Genomic DNA, 13130 nt, shown 5'->3' with positions numbered 1-13130 from the left:
TCACTGTACATTATATAGAGCCCCAGCACTGTGTGATCTTGTCCTGATAATCCACAGTCAGGAGATCCCTGTACATTATATAGCTACCCAGCACTGTGTGATCCTGTCCTGATAATGTACAGTCAGAAGATCAGTGTACATTATATAGATACCCAGCACTGTGTGATCCTGTCCTGATAATCCACAGTCAGGAGATCACTGTACATTATATAGAGCCCCAGCACTGTGTGATCTTGTCCTGATAATCCACAGTCAGGAGATCCCTGTACATTATATAGATACCCAGCACTGTGTGATCCTGTCCTGATAATCCACAGTCAGGAGATCACTGTACATTATATAGATATCCAGCACTGTGTGATCCTGTCCTGATAATCTACAGTCAGGAGATCACTGTACATTATATAGATACCCAGCACTGTGTGATCCTGTCCTGATAATCCACAGTCAGGAGATCACTGTACATTATATAGATATCCAGCACTGTGTGATCCTGTCCTGATAATCCACAGTCAGGAGATCACTGTACATTATATAGATATCCAGCACTGTGTGATCCTGTCCTGATAATCTACAGTCAGTAGATCACTGTACATTATATAGATACCCAGCACTGTGTGATCCTGCCCTGATAATCTACAGTCAGGCGATCACTGTACATTATATAGATACCCAGCACTGTGTGATCCTGTCCTGATAATCCACAGTCAGGAGATCACTGTACATTATATAGATACCCAACACTGTGTGATCCTGTCCTGATAATCCACAGTCAGGAGATCACTGTACATTATATAGATACCCAGCACTGTGTGATCCTGTCCTGATAATCCACAGTCAGGAGATCACTGTACATTATATAGATATCCAGCACTGTGTGATCATGTCCTGATAATGTACAGTCAGGAGATCACTGTACAGTATATAGATCCCCAGCACTGTGTGATCCTGTCCTGATAACTACAGTCAGGAGATCACTGTACCTTATATAGATACCCAGCACTGTGTGATCCTGTCCTGATAATGTACAGTTAGAAGATCACTGTACATTATATAGATGCCCAGCACTGTGTGATCCTGTCCTGATAACTACAGTCAGGAGATCACTGTACATTATATAGATACCCAACACTGTGTGATCCTGTCCTGATGATATACAGTCAGGAGATCACTGTACATTATATAGATACCCAGCACTGTGTGATCCTGTCTTGATAATCTACAGTCAGGAGATCACTGTACATTATATAGATCCCCAGCACTGTTTGATCCTGTCCTGATAATCTACAGCAAGGAGATCCCTGTACATAAAATATATAGATCCCCAGCACTGTGTGATCCTGTCCTGATCACCTACAGCAAGGAGATCCCTGTACATAAAATATATAGATCCCCAGCACTGTGTGATCCTGTCCTGATAATCTACAGTCAGGAGATCACTGTACAGTATATAGATCCCCAGCACTGTGTGATCCTGTCCTGATAACTACAGTCAGGAGATCACTGTACCTTATATAGATACCCAGCACTGTGTGATCCTGTCCTGATAATCTACAGTCAGGAGATCACTGTACATTATATAGATACCCAGCACTGTGTGATCCTGTCCTGATAATCTACAGTCAGGAGATCACAGTACAGTATATAGATCCCCAGCACTGAGTGATCCTGTCCTGATAATCTACAGTCAGGAGATCACTGTACATTATATAGATCCCCAGCACTGTGTGATCCTGTCATGATAATCTACAGTCAGGAGATCACTGTACACTATATAGATCCCCGGCACTGTGTGATCCTGTCGTGATAATCTACAGTCAGGAGATCACTGTACAGTATATAGATACCCAGCACTGTATGATCCTGTCCTGATCACCTACAGCAAGGAGATCCCTGTACATAAAATATATAGAAATCCAGCACTGTGATCCTGTCCTGATAATCTGCAGTCAGATCAGCCAGCCAAATGTATGGGCAAAGCATGAATCCATACTATTTGATGACATAATAAGAGTAACGTATGCTGGGAACTCTGTAACATAACTCTGTTCTGATGACAAAATGAATAGCAATGTCCACATCTTGCTGCAGTGAGCATGTTCCTATGAGCAGTGACATCTGGGCACAGTTCCATATCTGTCCTATGTGTCAGTCAATGATCAGTGTGTGGGTGTGAGGGGTAGAGGAGGGGGGGGGGGGGGCAGAATGACTCTCCAGATAGATATAGATTGTTACAAAGCAGAATGAAAATAGACCCAGCCAAGTATATATAAGCCCGGGGCATAGCACTGCATGGGAGAACAAGCCTCAGAGGAAACACAGAGCAAGTCAAACTTCTGAAACTTGTTAACACATACTTAATACAAGATGTTGGGGAAGCAAGAACCACGTCAAGAGGGCAACACTACAGCCGAGCTAAGCTGTCAAGTGAAGGAAGACAATGTTGCCCGACATGAACACTACTCCGCAGAATGGCTGGATACATCTGTCTTCAGTAGACCAGAGGAGAGGTAAGACAAATGGCACCCAATGACTATACTGCAGATGGGTGGAGGCAAATATTAAGAGGTCAATAATATACATGTAGACCACTATAAGGAGTCCACCAATAGGAAACTCAATATAATACCAGCCACCTTGTATTGTAGAGGACATTATGCTGAGCACCCTCATACTTTTCGATAGTCTGGTTAGATGTACCATTTCCATAGAAATCCATTTATTATGAATATGTTTATGAGACTCAAGTGCAATGTAGTGTGCCAAAGTCTTCAAGGGCTCTCTATTCAGGGTTGACAATATTAACCCATTGCACTTGAACTTAATTTGCAAATGTATAAAAGCTGTTTCTAAAGGAGATGGTCTTCAACATAATGGCACCTGCAATGTACTGTTTGCTTTTGAGTTTCCCTTTAATGTTTCAATGCTCCGCTTTAACAATGAGTTTTACAATATGTTGTTAGGTTAACAGTATATGGCATCAAAGTCAAGGGATACAAACAGGAATGGGAAAATAGCAAAACATGGAATTTTTAGTATTACATAGACAATGTGGTTCATTTCCATTCTTTTGTCATTCAGTTGCACTGCTCGTGATGCCAATGTTTGGAGGAGGGAGAGCTTCAGGCAGCAAGGCCAGACACATTTCCTGGTTCAGCGGTCTCCTGCTCAGATCATGAGAATGGGTCGTCTTGGTCATCGCCTTACTCAGTACCAGCTGCCCTACCAGAGAACACTGCCACTGCCCATCTTCAAGCCAGCAGACCTTACCGTGAAGATGGATCGCATGGCAACACCTCCACAGCTTCGTGGAATGATTGAGTTTGAAAGAGCCCTCAGCAATCCAGGCAATGATGGATTGTGCCAAGACAAGACACCCATCTCTCAGATCACCAAAGAGTTGCCACCCGTCATGCAGCCAGCACGTATGGAATGCTCTAAACCTGGCCTGGCAGCCTCCTTTACCAGATCTATGTCTCAGGAGGCTAAGAGGGGCTAAAGGACAATGATGGACTGTGGCATGGGGGTAGGGATTTACCATCTGAAAGTGTATTACTCCTAGAAAGGCCAGGTTTGAATGCAGTTGGCATCTGCATTGTGTTTGCACTAGAATCTCAGTTATTGAGTTTTTGCCCAGCAGCAAAATGTCCATTAGCAAATTAATTTATAGACAAATTGCTCAGAATGTTCCAGCTTCTCATAGGAGTATTGCAGGAGAAAACATTTTTTTTTGTATTTGAAAGCATTGTATTACATTTATGCATCGGATCACCCGACCTGGTGCAGATCTTCAGCTACTTAAGTATTAGAAGTCAATAAATCAAAGTCTTGTTTAACGAAAACATAGGCTTTGAGCGAGAGGTGGAACATTCACCCATCTCTTCATTGTTCTTGAGAAGGTTTTTGATGTTATGTGCAAAAAATTGGCGAACATCTAGGTCTAGCCGATAAGAGATAGGAAATGTCATGTTTCCTCTTCTTACATTCCGACTATTTCTCGAGGTGTTCATAGTGAGAGATGTTTTGGGGACTTGAATTTTATCATGTCCACCAACAATAACCTTTTGGACATTGGATAAAGATAGTGGAAGTGAAAAATGAATGGGCGTTGGAAGTATTAGGCATGGAAAAACCATGGAAGGTTGATACCTCAAGTTATAACAGCTTCTTAAAGGATAGGATGTTATAACTGGTATCTGATGGGTAGGATGTTATAACTTATTCCTGAATGATAAGATTTTACAACTTATTCTTGAAGGATAGGATATTATAACTTGTTCTTAAAGGATAGAACATTATAGTGAAAGGTTCCCCATGGTTGGATTTTGGTAGTCTGCCCTCTAAGCCATGGGCTACGGTTTATTTTAGTCCTTAGTGCTTTACATTTCATAAGCTACACAGGGACAGATTTAGGAAGAAGAAAGGCACGAAGAAGGGGTCTGAAGACTTTGGGGTTCCTGGGCTAGCGTTAAGTAATTTCCATTGTAAGCTAAGACTGATCTGTCTAAAAATATAAGCTATCAACTGCAAATCCCCCTGGCCTTTAGAGGGGTTAATCCTGTGTAGCAATGAACAAAGATTATCTGTTGCTTTGGATTATAAATACTTTGCACAGTTTTATATGATATACAATAGAGTCTATTTTTCTGTATGATTTGTTTGTGTGTAATGTACTAATGATTGTCATATTTATGATGTAATAAAATGGTTATCTATTTACTTTGCGTCAGTCTTAGCTCTTATCAGAAGACAATGAGAACGATCCCACAATGAAATATAATAATCATGTGTCCAATCCTCTATAAAGGACCAATAAACCCATTACATACATGTATAGAAATATGTTTGGAGGTTCTCATGACTGGACATATGTGCAATGAAGGATTTTTCTCTCCCATTGTAAAGCAATGACATTACCTTCTCCGCAGTCTGAAATGCATGATAACATTGAACAATAGATGGATAGATTAAGAAAGCATAGAAGAATTAAGAAGGCATGGAAATTGCCCTATAAATGAGGTTCTTTCCCTTGCTTAATACTGGGTAGCTCCATGGGAGAGTCATTATCATATATATTTGTAGGTTGAGGCCCCACGTTGTGGAAACACAGCTTTTTTTGTTGCAGATTTTGTGGCAGTTTTTTGAGCCAAAGCCAGGAGTGGATTGAACAGAAGGGAGAAGTCTAAGAGTTTCCTATATATTTCCCATTCCTTTTGTAGCCATTCTTGGCTTTGGCTCAGAAAACCGTAACTAAATCTGCAACAAGAAAAGCTGGGTTGCTACAACGTGGGGCCTCAGCCTTAAAGCGCTATATACTTAAATATGAAATATATATATAGCAAATATATTACCACAAATTCACTATATATATATATATATATATATATATATATATATATATATATATATACGTGTGTGTGTGTGTGTGTGTGTAATCAAAAACTTTGAATACCTGGAGGTGTCGATTACTTAACCCTTAAGTGCTATCGTGGTGTCTATCATTATGATATGTGTATGGTAGTGGTTTATGATAGACACCATGATAGGACTTAAGGGTTAAACACATGTCGCATAAGTTATTATCAGGTTATTTATTAGTTATATCAGTTGGGCACATCACAACCAACCCTTCACAATATGGCTCTGAGCAGAGTACATAACAGAGAGCACATGACTGAAGACTTGCAGAGACTGCAGTTACCAGACCCCTTTATCTGAAGGGTCCGCAGGTCATCTAAGTACATAAGAGGGCTGCAGCGATATACAGTAAGTACATGCCATATCATGCTAATTGCATTGTGGAAACAAATGATGTATTCATGTACTGTATGAAAAGATAAAGCAGTGGGGGAGGGGATTGTTATTTTTAATACCACTGTTTACATGTGTTGTCCCAGTGGCTAACTGGAAAGTTGGCTGGTGTTAGGAATTCACACCTACTGGAATGTCCTCGGCAAAGGGGGGATTTAAAAGCTCTTTATTAGAAACCACATGTTGGAGAAAAATAGATACTGAGAGGTATATTATTAACTCCTTGTACTACAGGGACACTGTATGTGTTCATAAAAAAAGTGCTATACCTGAGGAATAAGAGGGAAAATTAGTGATGTGTAACCGGTAGCTTTCTAGCTACTGGGAAACTACAACACCATTACACTTGTACTAATGATGGCTAAAGATTTGCAAAAAAACTTCACGGCTAAGGCCCTATATAGCGTCCCGCAGCAGAAAAGCACTGCGGGAAAAACCGCCGTGGCAATGCGCCACGGTTGTTCTTATAGCGCTTTTCACAGAAAGTCCACAGAGGTTTTCTCTGACGACTTTCTGCTTCCTTTATACCTATAGGGAAACCACCAGCATTTACATAAGTATAATTGACATGCTGCAATTTCCAAAACTGTGTCAATTTTAGAAATTGCAGCATATCCGCAGAGCAAATTTTCGCGCACTATATACAGTGCCTATACAGTTTTCAATGGCTTTTGTGACATGTTGCAGCAAGTTATCAGATTCAAGTTGTATAGTCAGGGGATTGAGGGATCCACAGTTTGCAGAGGTTAGCTAGAAATGTAAATCACAAGGTGGCAATAAACCTCATATTGCTATTCTAAGCCAACCATCAACCCGCACAACAACCCACTCCACCACCATAAACCTGCAAGATCATATCAGAGAGGAATAAACTACTGCCAGAAGGAAGTCGGAAGGTTCAGCTGACATTCATCTAATGTGTATTACAGTAAAGCTAAAAAAGCACTGCTATAAATGTATAACATAAATGGTCTATTTTATATGGCTGACTTGCATCCATGGGGAACCCAGTTTCAGGGATCATTGAATACACTCAAGTCTATGAGGGATCAATATAAATGGGAAAAATCGGACTCGTGTTTAGGTTCAAACCTATAAACTTTATTCAAAGAAAAAAAGAGATGCCAAAGAGGCAGAATAGTTGCAGTACATGTAATATCAGGAGTATCTTTATGCAGTACAGACGTGGCAATGACAATGCAATCCAGCATCAGACTGGGGTGACTGGGTCCCCAACACTTGGTCACAAATTCCCCAAATGTCTCCAACATAAATGTACCGTATTTTTCGGACTATAAGACGCACCGGACCATAAGACGCACTAAGGTTTTAGAGGAGGAAAATAGGGAAAAAAAAATTTTAAGGAAAAAAAAATTGGTGAAATATTTAATAACCTAATAATATAATATTTCACCAATGTAAATAGAACCGGGGGCTTTCGGACACAGGGATACCAAATGTGTATGTGTTTCACAGTAATGTTTTTGTTTTACATGTATTCTAGGGATATGGGGGTGATTTGAACATATCTATCTAATCTATCTCTGTCTGTCTGTCTGTCTATCTATCTATTCAATCTATCTATCTATCTATTCAATCTATCTATCTATCTATCTATCTATCTATCTATCTATCTATCTATCTATCTATCTATCTAATCTCATCCATGGATGGAAAGAGACACCCTGCAGTGGTGTGAAGGAGGTGTGGTTTTCTAAGCAAACTTGAAACCACGCCTCTTTCACCCGTCTGGCTCGTCCCTCCTTCACTGCCTCTCAGATCTTGCTCCTGCAATGATGCCACACAGGCAGGGAAGGAGGGGCGGGCCAGACGGGTGAAGGAGGCGTGGTTTCAAGCTTGCCGAGAAAACCACGCCTCCTCCTCCCGTTTGGCCCGCCCCTCCTTCCCTGTCTGTGTGGCATCATTGCAGGAGCCAGATCTGAGAGGCAGTGAAGGAGGGGCGGGTCAGACGGGAGAAGGAGGCGTGGTTTTCTCGGCAAGCTTGAAACCACGCTTCCTTCACCTGTCTGGCCCGCCCTTACTTCCCTGCCTCTCATATCTCGCTCCTGCAAACACGCGACACAGACAGGGAAGGAGGGGCAGAGCAGGCAGGCACCGTGCTGCTCTCCGTGCTGCTCCTCATAGACAGGACACAGACGCTGCACACGCTGCATTCGGACTATAAGACGCACACACATTTTCCTCCCATATTGGGAGGAAAAAAAGTGCGTCTTATAGTCCGAAAAATACGGTATTTTTCAGTAGTATATTGTTGCCTAGCTAATGTCTTTATCTTGGGGTTGTCTGTAGCTTCTTCCTGCCTCTTGCCTTGAACTAGGTCCCTCTTAGCTATGTGATCCCGAGATACATACCCACAAAGCAGCACGCCTCAGGCAGCAGAAATATGTTGGACTATGATAGAGGATTGGGGCCCCTGCAGTGGGATTGAGAAGATGGGGCCCTGGGAAGAATAATGGTTACCCTGACTCTCCACCTAGATGTCATTCTCAGTCGATCAGTGTGTCTGCACTACATTGTGACAAGTGGGAATAACCCTAAATTTTAAAGTCTTGTCAAATTGAGCAGTATAAGATAGTATAGAATATCAATAAAAGTCGGAATGTGTATCCCAAGATAAGAAAGATATCTCAGGAAAGTTTAGTAACCAAAATGAAGATCAATACATTATGTGAGAAGGTGAAAGGCAGAGTGCTGGAGTCCTGCTATAGCAGCTCCAGATTCCTAACTTATGTGTGGTCCAGGGCAGGTCTGGTGTAGGCCTCATCCCCAGGTGTGGGTCCTGAGACTGATTAATGGTCCATAAATGGTTGCAGGGCCTGCACTTCAGGGCAGATCCAGGAGTGAGGAGGCGGCTGGGTCTGTCTTGTAACTCTGAGTCTGGTGAAACAAAGTTGTGTTTGTTTTTTGTGTGGGTAGTAGTAAGCCACACGTATAGTTAGGTTTTTAGTTCTGTTTTATTAGCCGTACCAAAGAGCAGGAATTTTTTTTTTTTACCTGAAGTTAAGGCTGTATTTTGTTTTTCTCATTTGTGCCTGAAGTCAAAGTTTATTTATTTTCCTGTTTTTTGTAAATAAACCTATTTGCTTTATAGCTGGTGTCCCGGTCTTGACTGTTTGGGTCCGCACCACTGCTTCCCTAAATTATTATGAACGTTTGGTATCTCAGGCCCCATTGTAAACTCCCTGATGGCTCATATCCCTGACAGGTATGCCTAAGACAGGCTACCAAAGACTTTTTCAATATCCAAGACAAGAGGGTTACAGGGCTAGAGATATTGTGGCCCAGTGGACTATGTTTAGGATTCTTTGAATGTAGGTACAAAATTATTCCTACCTGGTCATGGTGTACTATCCAAGGGAGGAAGCCATTTAACCAGAGTGCTAGGATGCCTAAATTCATGAGATATTGGGCAGTCATTTCTAGGTATAAGTTCCTACTTATTGGGTTTAGACATAGCTTCAAGAACATCAGGGGGCATTGTTCTTCCCTGCAGTAGATGGCTACAGAAGGCCAAGATATGGTAGCAAACTTTTTATAATATAATACCGCTGCTTTGGCAGGATCTGGGACTTTCCCCGATCTGAGTCACTAGTAGTATCCTTGACCCCCATCTCCAGATACTGGTTTTGTTACATTTTAGGAGATAATAAGACACATGGATAAAGAAATAGAAATGCAAGCTAAACCTAAGTATTATTAGACACTTACTATTAATACCAGGTATCAATGGAAAGGCAGGGGAGGTGTTGCTAAGTATACAACTCAAGTTACAATGTTAATTAGTTGTGAGATATCTATTGTAAATTGAAACCATCAGAACATGACACCTTTACTGCATTGAAACTATTTCCATAGATCCCAAAATGTCACCAAGAATATGATAAAAGAACATAAGAAAAATTAACAGAAAATGGATATAGATATAGTAAATGCTTACACATAAATGTCAGAATAATCACTTTGCTTGGTGTAAATAACTTTTCATGATGGTAACAGAAGTTTTTTCAGGGTCTTGAAAATTATGTATAGGGCACCCAGAAATAACATGGAACCAGGGGCTTAACTAGCAAAGATTGGGCCCCATGGCAAACTTTTGACTTGGGGCTCCTTGCAGCATAGTGCCCTCTTTCCTGGCCCCTACATATTATAACGCCCGTTTACCCACACTATAATGTACCAAAGTGGCCTCCAGACAGTATAATGTCCCATAGTGGCCCCTCCACACAGTATAATGTCCCATGGTGGCCCCTGTACACACTATAATTGTCTCTTTAAGACTGTCTCTTTGATGTTGGATCATAGGGACCAGTTTTAATGAGTCTTCAATCATTAAAGGGATCCTATCCTATATGTTTGCCAGATATGGAGGCTTAGGCAGATGAACTCACTAATGCCCTGGAGCATGACTGCCAAGACAATGCTACCTACATCAAAGCCCTGAAATTAAATGGATCCTATCACTCAGACACAATTTTTTCTAAGTTCCACGTCAGAATAGCCTTAAGAAAGGCTATTCGGCTCCTACCTTTTGTCATCTTCTCTACGCCGACATTCGCCTACAATCCCGTTTTTTCTCGGTATGCAAATTAGCTCTCTCGCAGCACTGGGGGCGTCACCAATGCTGCAAGAGAACGCTCTCCAGCGCCACTTCCATCTTCGTCAGCAGCGTCCTCTTCAGCTTCTTCTTCCGGCGGTGGCTTGTAACTTCTAGGCCTCGGGCCTTGCATGCGCAGTCTGCTCTGCCCAAGGCCCAAGGCCTAGAAGTTACAAGCCACTACCGGAAGAAGAGGCTGAAGAGAACGCTGCTGACGAAGATGGAGGTGGCGCTGGAGAGAGTTCTCTCATAGCATTGGGGACGCCCCCAGTGCTGTTTGAGCGCTGGGGCCCGACCTCAGTGCTGCGATAGAGCTAATTTGCATACAGAGAAAAACCTGGATTGTAGGCAAACGGCGGCGCGGAGAAGAAGATGAAAGGTAGGAGACGAATAGCCTTTCTTAAGGCTATTCCGACGTGGAACTTAGAAAAAATCGTGTCTGAGTGATAAGAACCCTTTAATTTCAGGGCTTTGATGTAGGTAGCATTGTGTTGGCAGTCATGCTCCAGGGCATTAGTGAGTTCATCTGCCTAAGCCTCCATATCTGGCAAACATTGCCCTATCTCTTTCACCTGTCTCATGAAATCAGTCATCATTCTGGCTGGGTCTTCTCTAAACATAGACGGGATAGTCTAGAACATTTCCTCTGGGCTACGGACTTTCCTTAAGTGTGGTGGATACAGTAAGTTTAGGACCTCTGTATCAACATTAAATATGTGTGGAGCATTAGGACTGCTATGTTGGGTGAAGGTGCTTCTCAGAACTTTTCAGGGATTGTCTGAGATAGCAACTGTGAAAGGTGTTGGGTGTCTTGTTTTCCAATGGGTGTAGAAACAAGAACAATGCTAATGCGCTGTAGGGCCCGTTCACACAGAGTAAACGCGCTTATATTTTGGCAAAATACACGTGTAAAAAATACACGTATATACATAAGACTCCCATTGACTTCAATTACATTTTTTTTACACGTGTAAAAAAAACACATCAAAATACACGTTAAAATACATGGGTAAAAGGTCATTGAAGTCAATGGGAGTCTTATTTTTACACGTGTATTTTTTACACGTGTTTTTTGCCAAAATATATGTGCGTTTACTCCGTGTGAAAGGGCCCTAAAACAGCACAAGTGAAGGCCCCAATGTCTTTCTCAGTCAGTCCTCCTCAGTCCACCTCTCGCATGTGCCTCCAATATGTATTATTTTTTGACTGAATGTTTACATGGTCTGTCACAAAAGCAGAAATGCAAATAGCCCCATAGGCTGTCTTTGGGGCCATTTTTTAATGTCATATGCATATAGCCTAAGAATGACTTTTTCAGTTTGCAAAGGAACCAAGATGTTTTCTGTGCCATCCAGGAACTCGGAAATCCTAATAAGGTAGGAGACAGTTTAGTATACCTTATGATCTATCAATGTTTGTAAAGTCAGAACCTGAGCCATCTACTGTATATACATGAAATAAGTCTCAGAAAAACCTGCTAACTAATAACCCAAATCCAGGGATTCTAAAACTTGACTTGTTCTCAGTGTCTTAAATTGAGACACAACATCGAGCATAGCTTTGTACCGAGATCACTCAGATCGCCAGCTGTCACATCATATACAGTCCTATGTAAAAGTTTGGGCACCCCTATTAATCTTAATCATTTTTAGTTCTAAATATTTTGGTGTTTATAACAGCCATTTCAGTTTGATATATCTAATAACTGATGGACACAGTAATATTTCAGGATTGAAATGAGGTTTATTGTACTAACAGAAAATGTGCAATATGCATTAAACCAAAATTTGACCGGTGCAAAAGTATGGGCACCTCAACAGAAAAGTGACATTAATATTTAGTAGATCCTCCTTTTGCAAAGATAACAGCCTCTAGTCGCTTCCTGTAGCTTTTAATCAGTTCCTGGATCCTGGATAAAGGTATTTTGGACAAACAATTCAAGTTCAGTTAAGTTAGATGGTCGCCGAGTATGGACAGCCCGCTTCAAATCATCCCACAGATGTTCAATGATATTCAGGTCTGGGGACTGGGATGGCCATTCCAGAACATTGTAATTGTTCCTCTGCATGAATTCCTGAGTCGATTTGGAGCGGTGTTTTGGATCATTGTCTTGCTGAAATATCCATCCCCGGCGTAACTTCAACTTCGTCACTGATTCTTGAACATTATTCTCAAGAATCTGCTGATACTGAGTGGAATCCATGCGACTCTCAACTTTAACAAGATTCCCGATGCCGGCATTGGCCACACAGCCCCAAAGCATGATGGAACCTCCACCAAATTTTACAGTGGGTAGCATGTGTTTTTCTTGGAATGCTGTTTCTTTTTGGACGCCATGCATAACGCCTTTTTTTATAACCAAACAACTCAATTTTTGTTTCCAAAATGAAGCTGCCTTGTCCAAATGTGCTTTTTCATACCTCAGGCAACTCTATTTGTGGCGTACGTGCAGAAACGGCTTCTTTCTCATCACTCTCCCATACAGCTTCTATTTGTGCAAAGTGCGCTGTATAGTTGACCGATGCACAGTGACACCATCTGCAGCAAGATGATGCTGCAGCTCTTTGGAGGTGGTCTGTGGATTGTCCTTGACTGTTCTCTCCATTCTTCTTCTCTGCCTTTCTGATATTTTTCTTGGCCTGCCACTTCTGGGCTTAACAAGAACTGTCCCTGTGGTCTTCCATTTCCTTACTATGTTCCTCAC

General features: G+C 41.7%; 1 protein-coding gene across 1 annotated transcript; it reads left to right on the top strand.

Moving 5' to 3' along the window:
- Positions 1–2282: 2282 nt before the first annotated feature.
- TCAP (titin-cap) lies at positions 2283–4719 on the top strand. The gene is made up of 2 exons (XM_075277189.1): positions 2283–2510; positions 3082–4719. Exons 1-2 carry the CDS (start codon positions 2368–2370, stop codon positions 3497–3499), a joined length of 561 nt encoding a protein of 186 aa, XP_075133290.1. The 5' UTR covers positions 2283–2367; the 3' UTR covers positions 3500–4719.
- The last annotated feature ends 8411 nt before the right edge of the window (positions 4720–13130 follow it).

The sequence above is a fragment of the Leptodactylus fuscus genome, chromosome 6 (genome assembly GCF_031893055.1).
Source record: "Leptodactylus fuscus isolate aLepFus1 chromosome 6, aLepFus1.hap2, whole genome shotgun sequence".
Taxonomy (NCBI): domain Eukaryota; kingdom Metazoa; phylum Chordata; class Amphibia; order Anura; family Leptodactylidae; genus Leptodactylus; species Leptodactylus fuscus.
The sequence above is the reverse complement of the archived record's forward strand: the minus strand, read 5'-3'. Positions and strand labels throughout refer to the sequence as shown.

What these genes read in the sequence shown, in the direction of transcription:
- TCAP (XM_075277189.1), top strand. Translation starts at nt 2,368, where the DNA reads ATGTTGGGGAAGCAAGAACCACGTCAAGAGGGCAACACTACAGCCGAG. An exon ending in TTCAGTAGACCAGAGGAGAG is followed by an intron (nt 2,511 to 3,081) that starts GTAAGACAAATG and finishes TTTGTCATTCAG; the next exon opens with TTGCACTGCTCGTGATGCCA.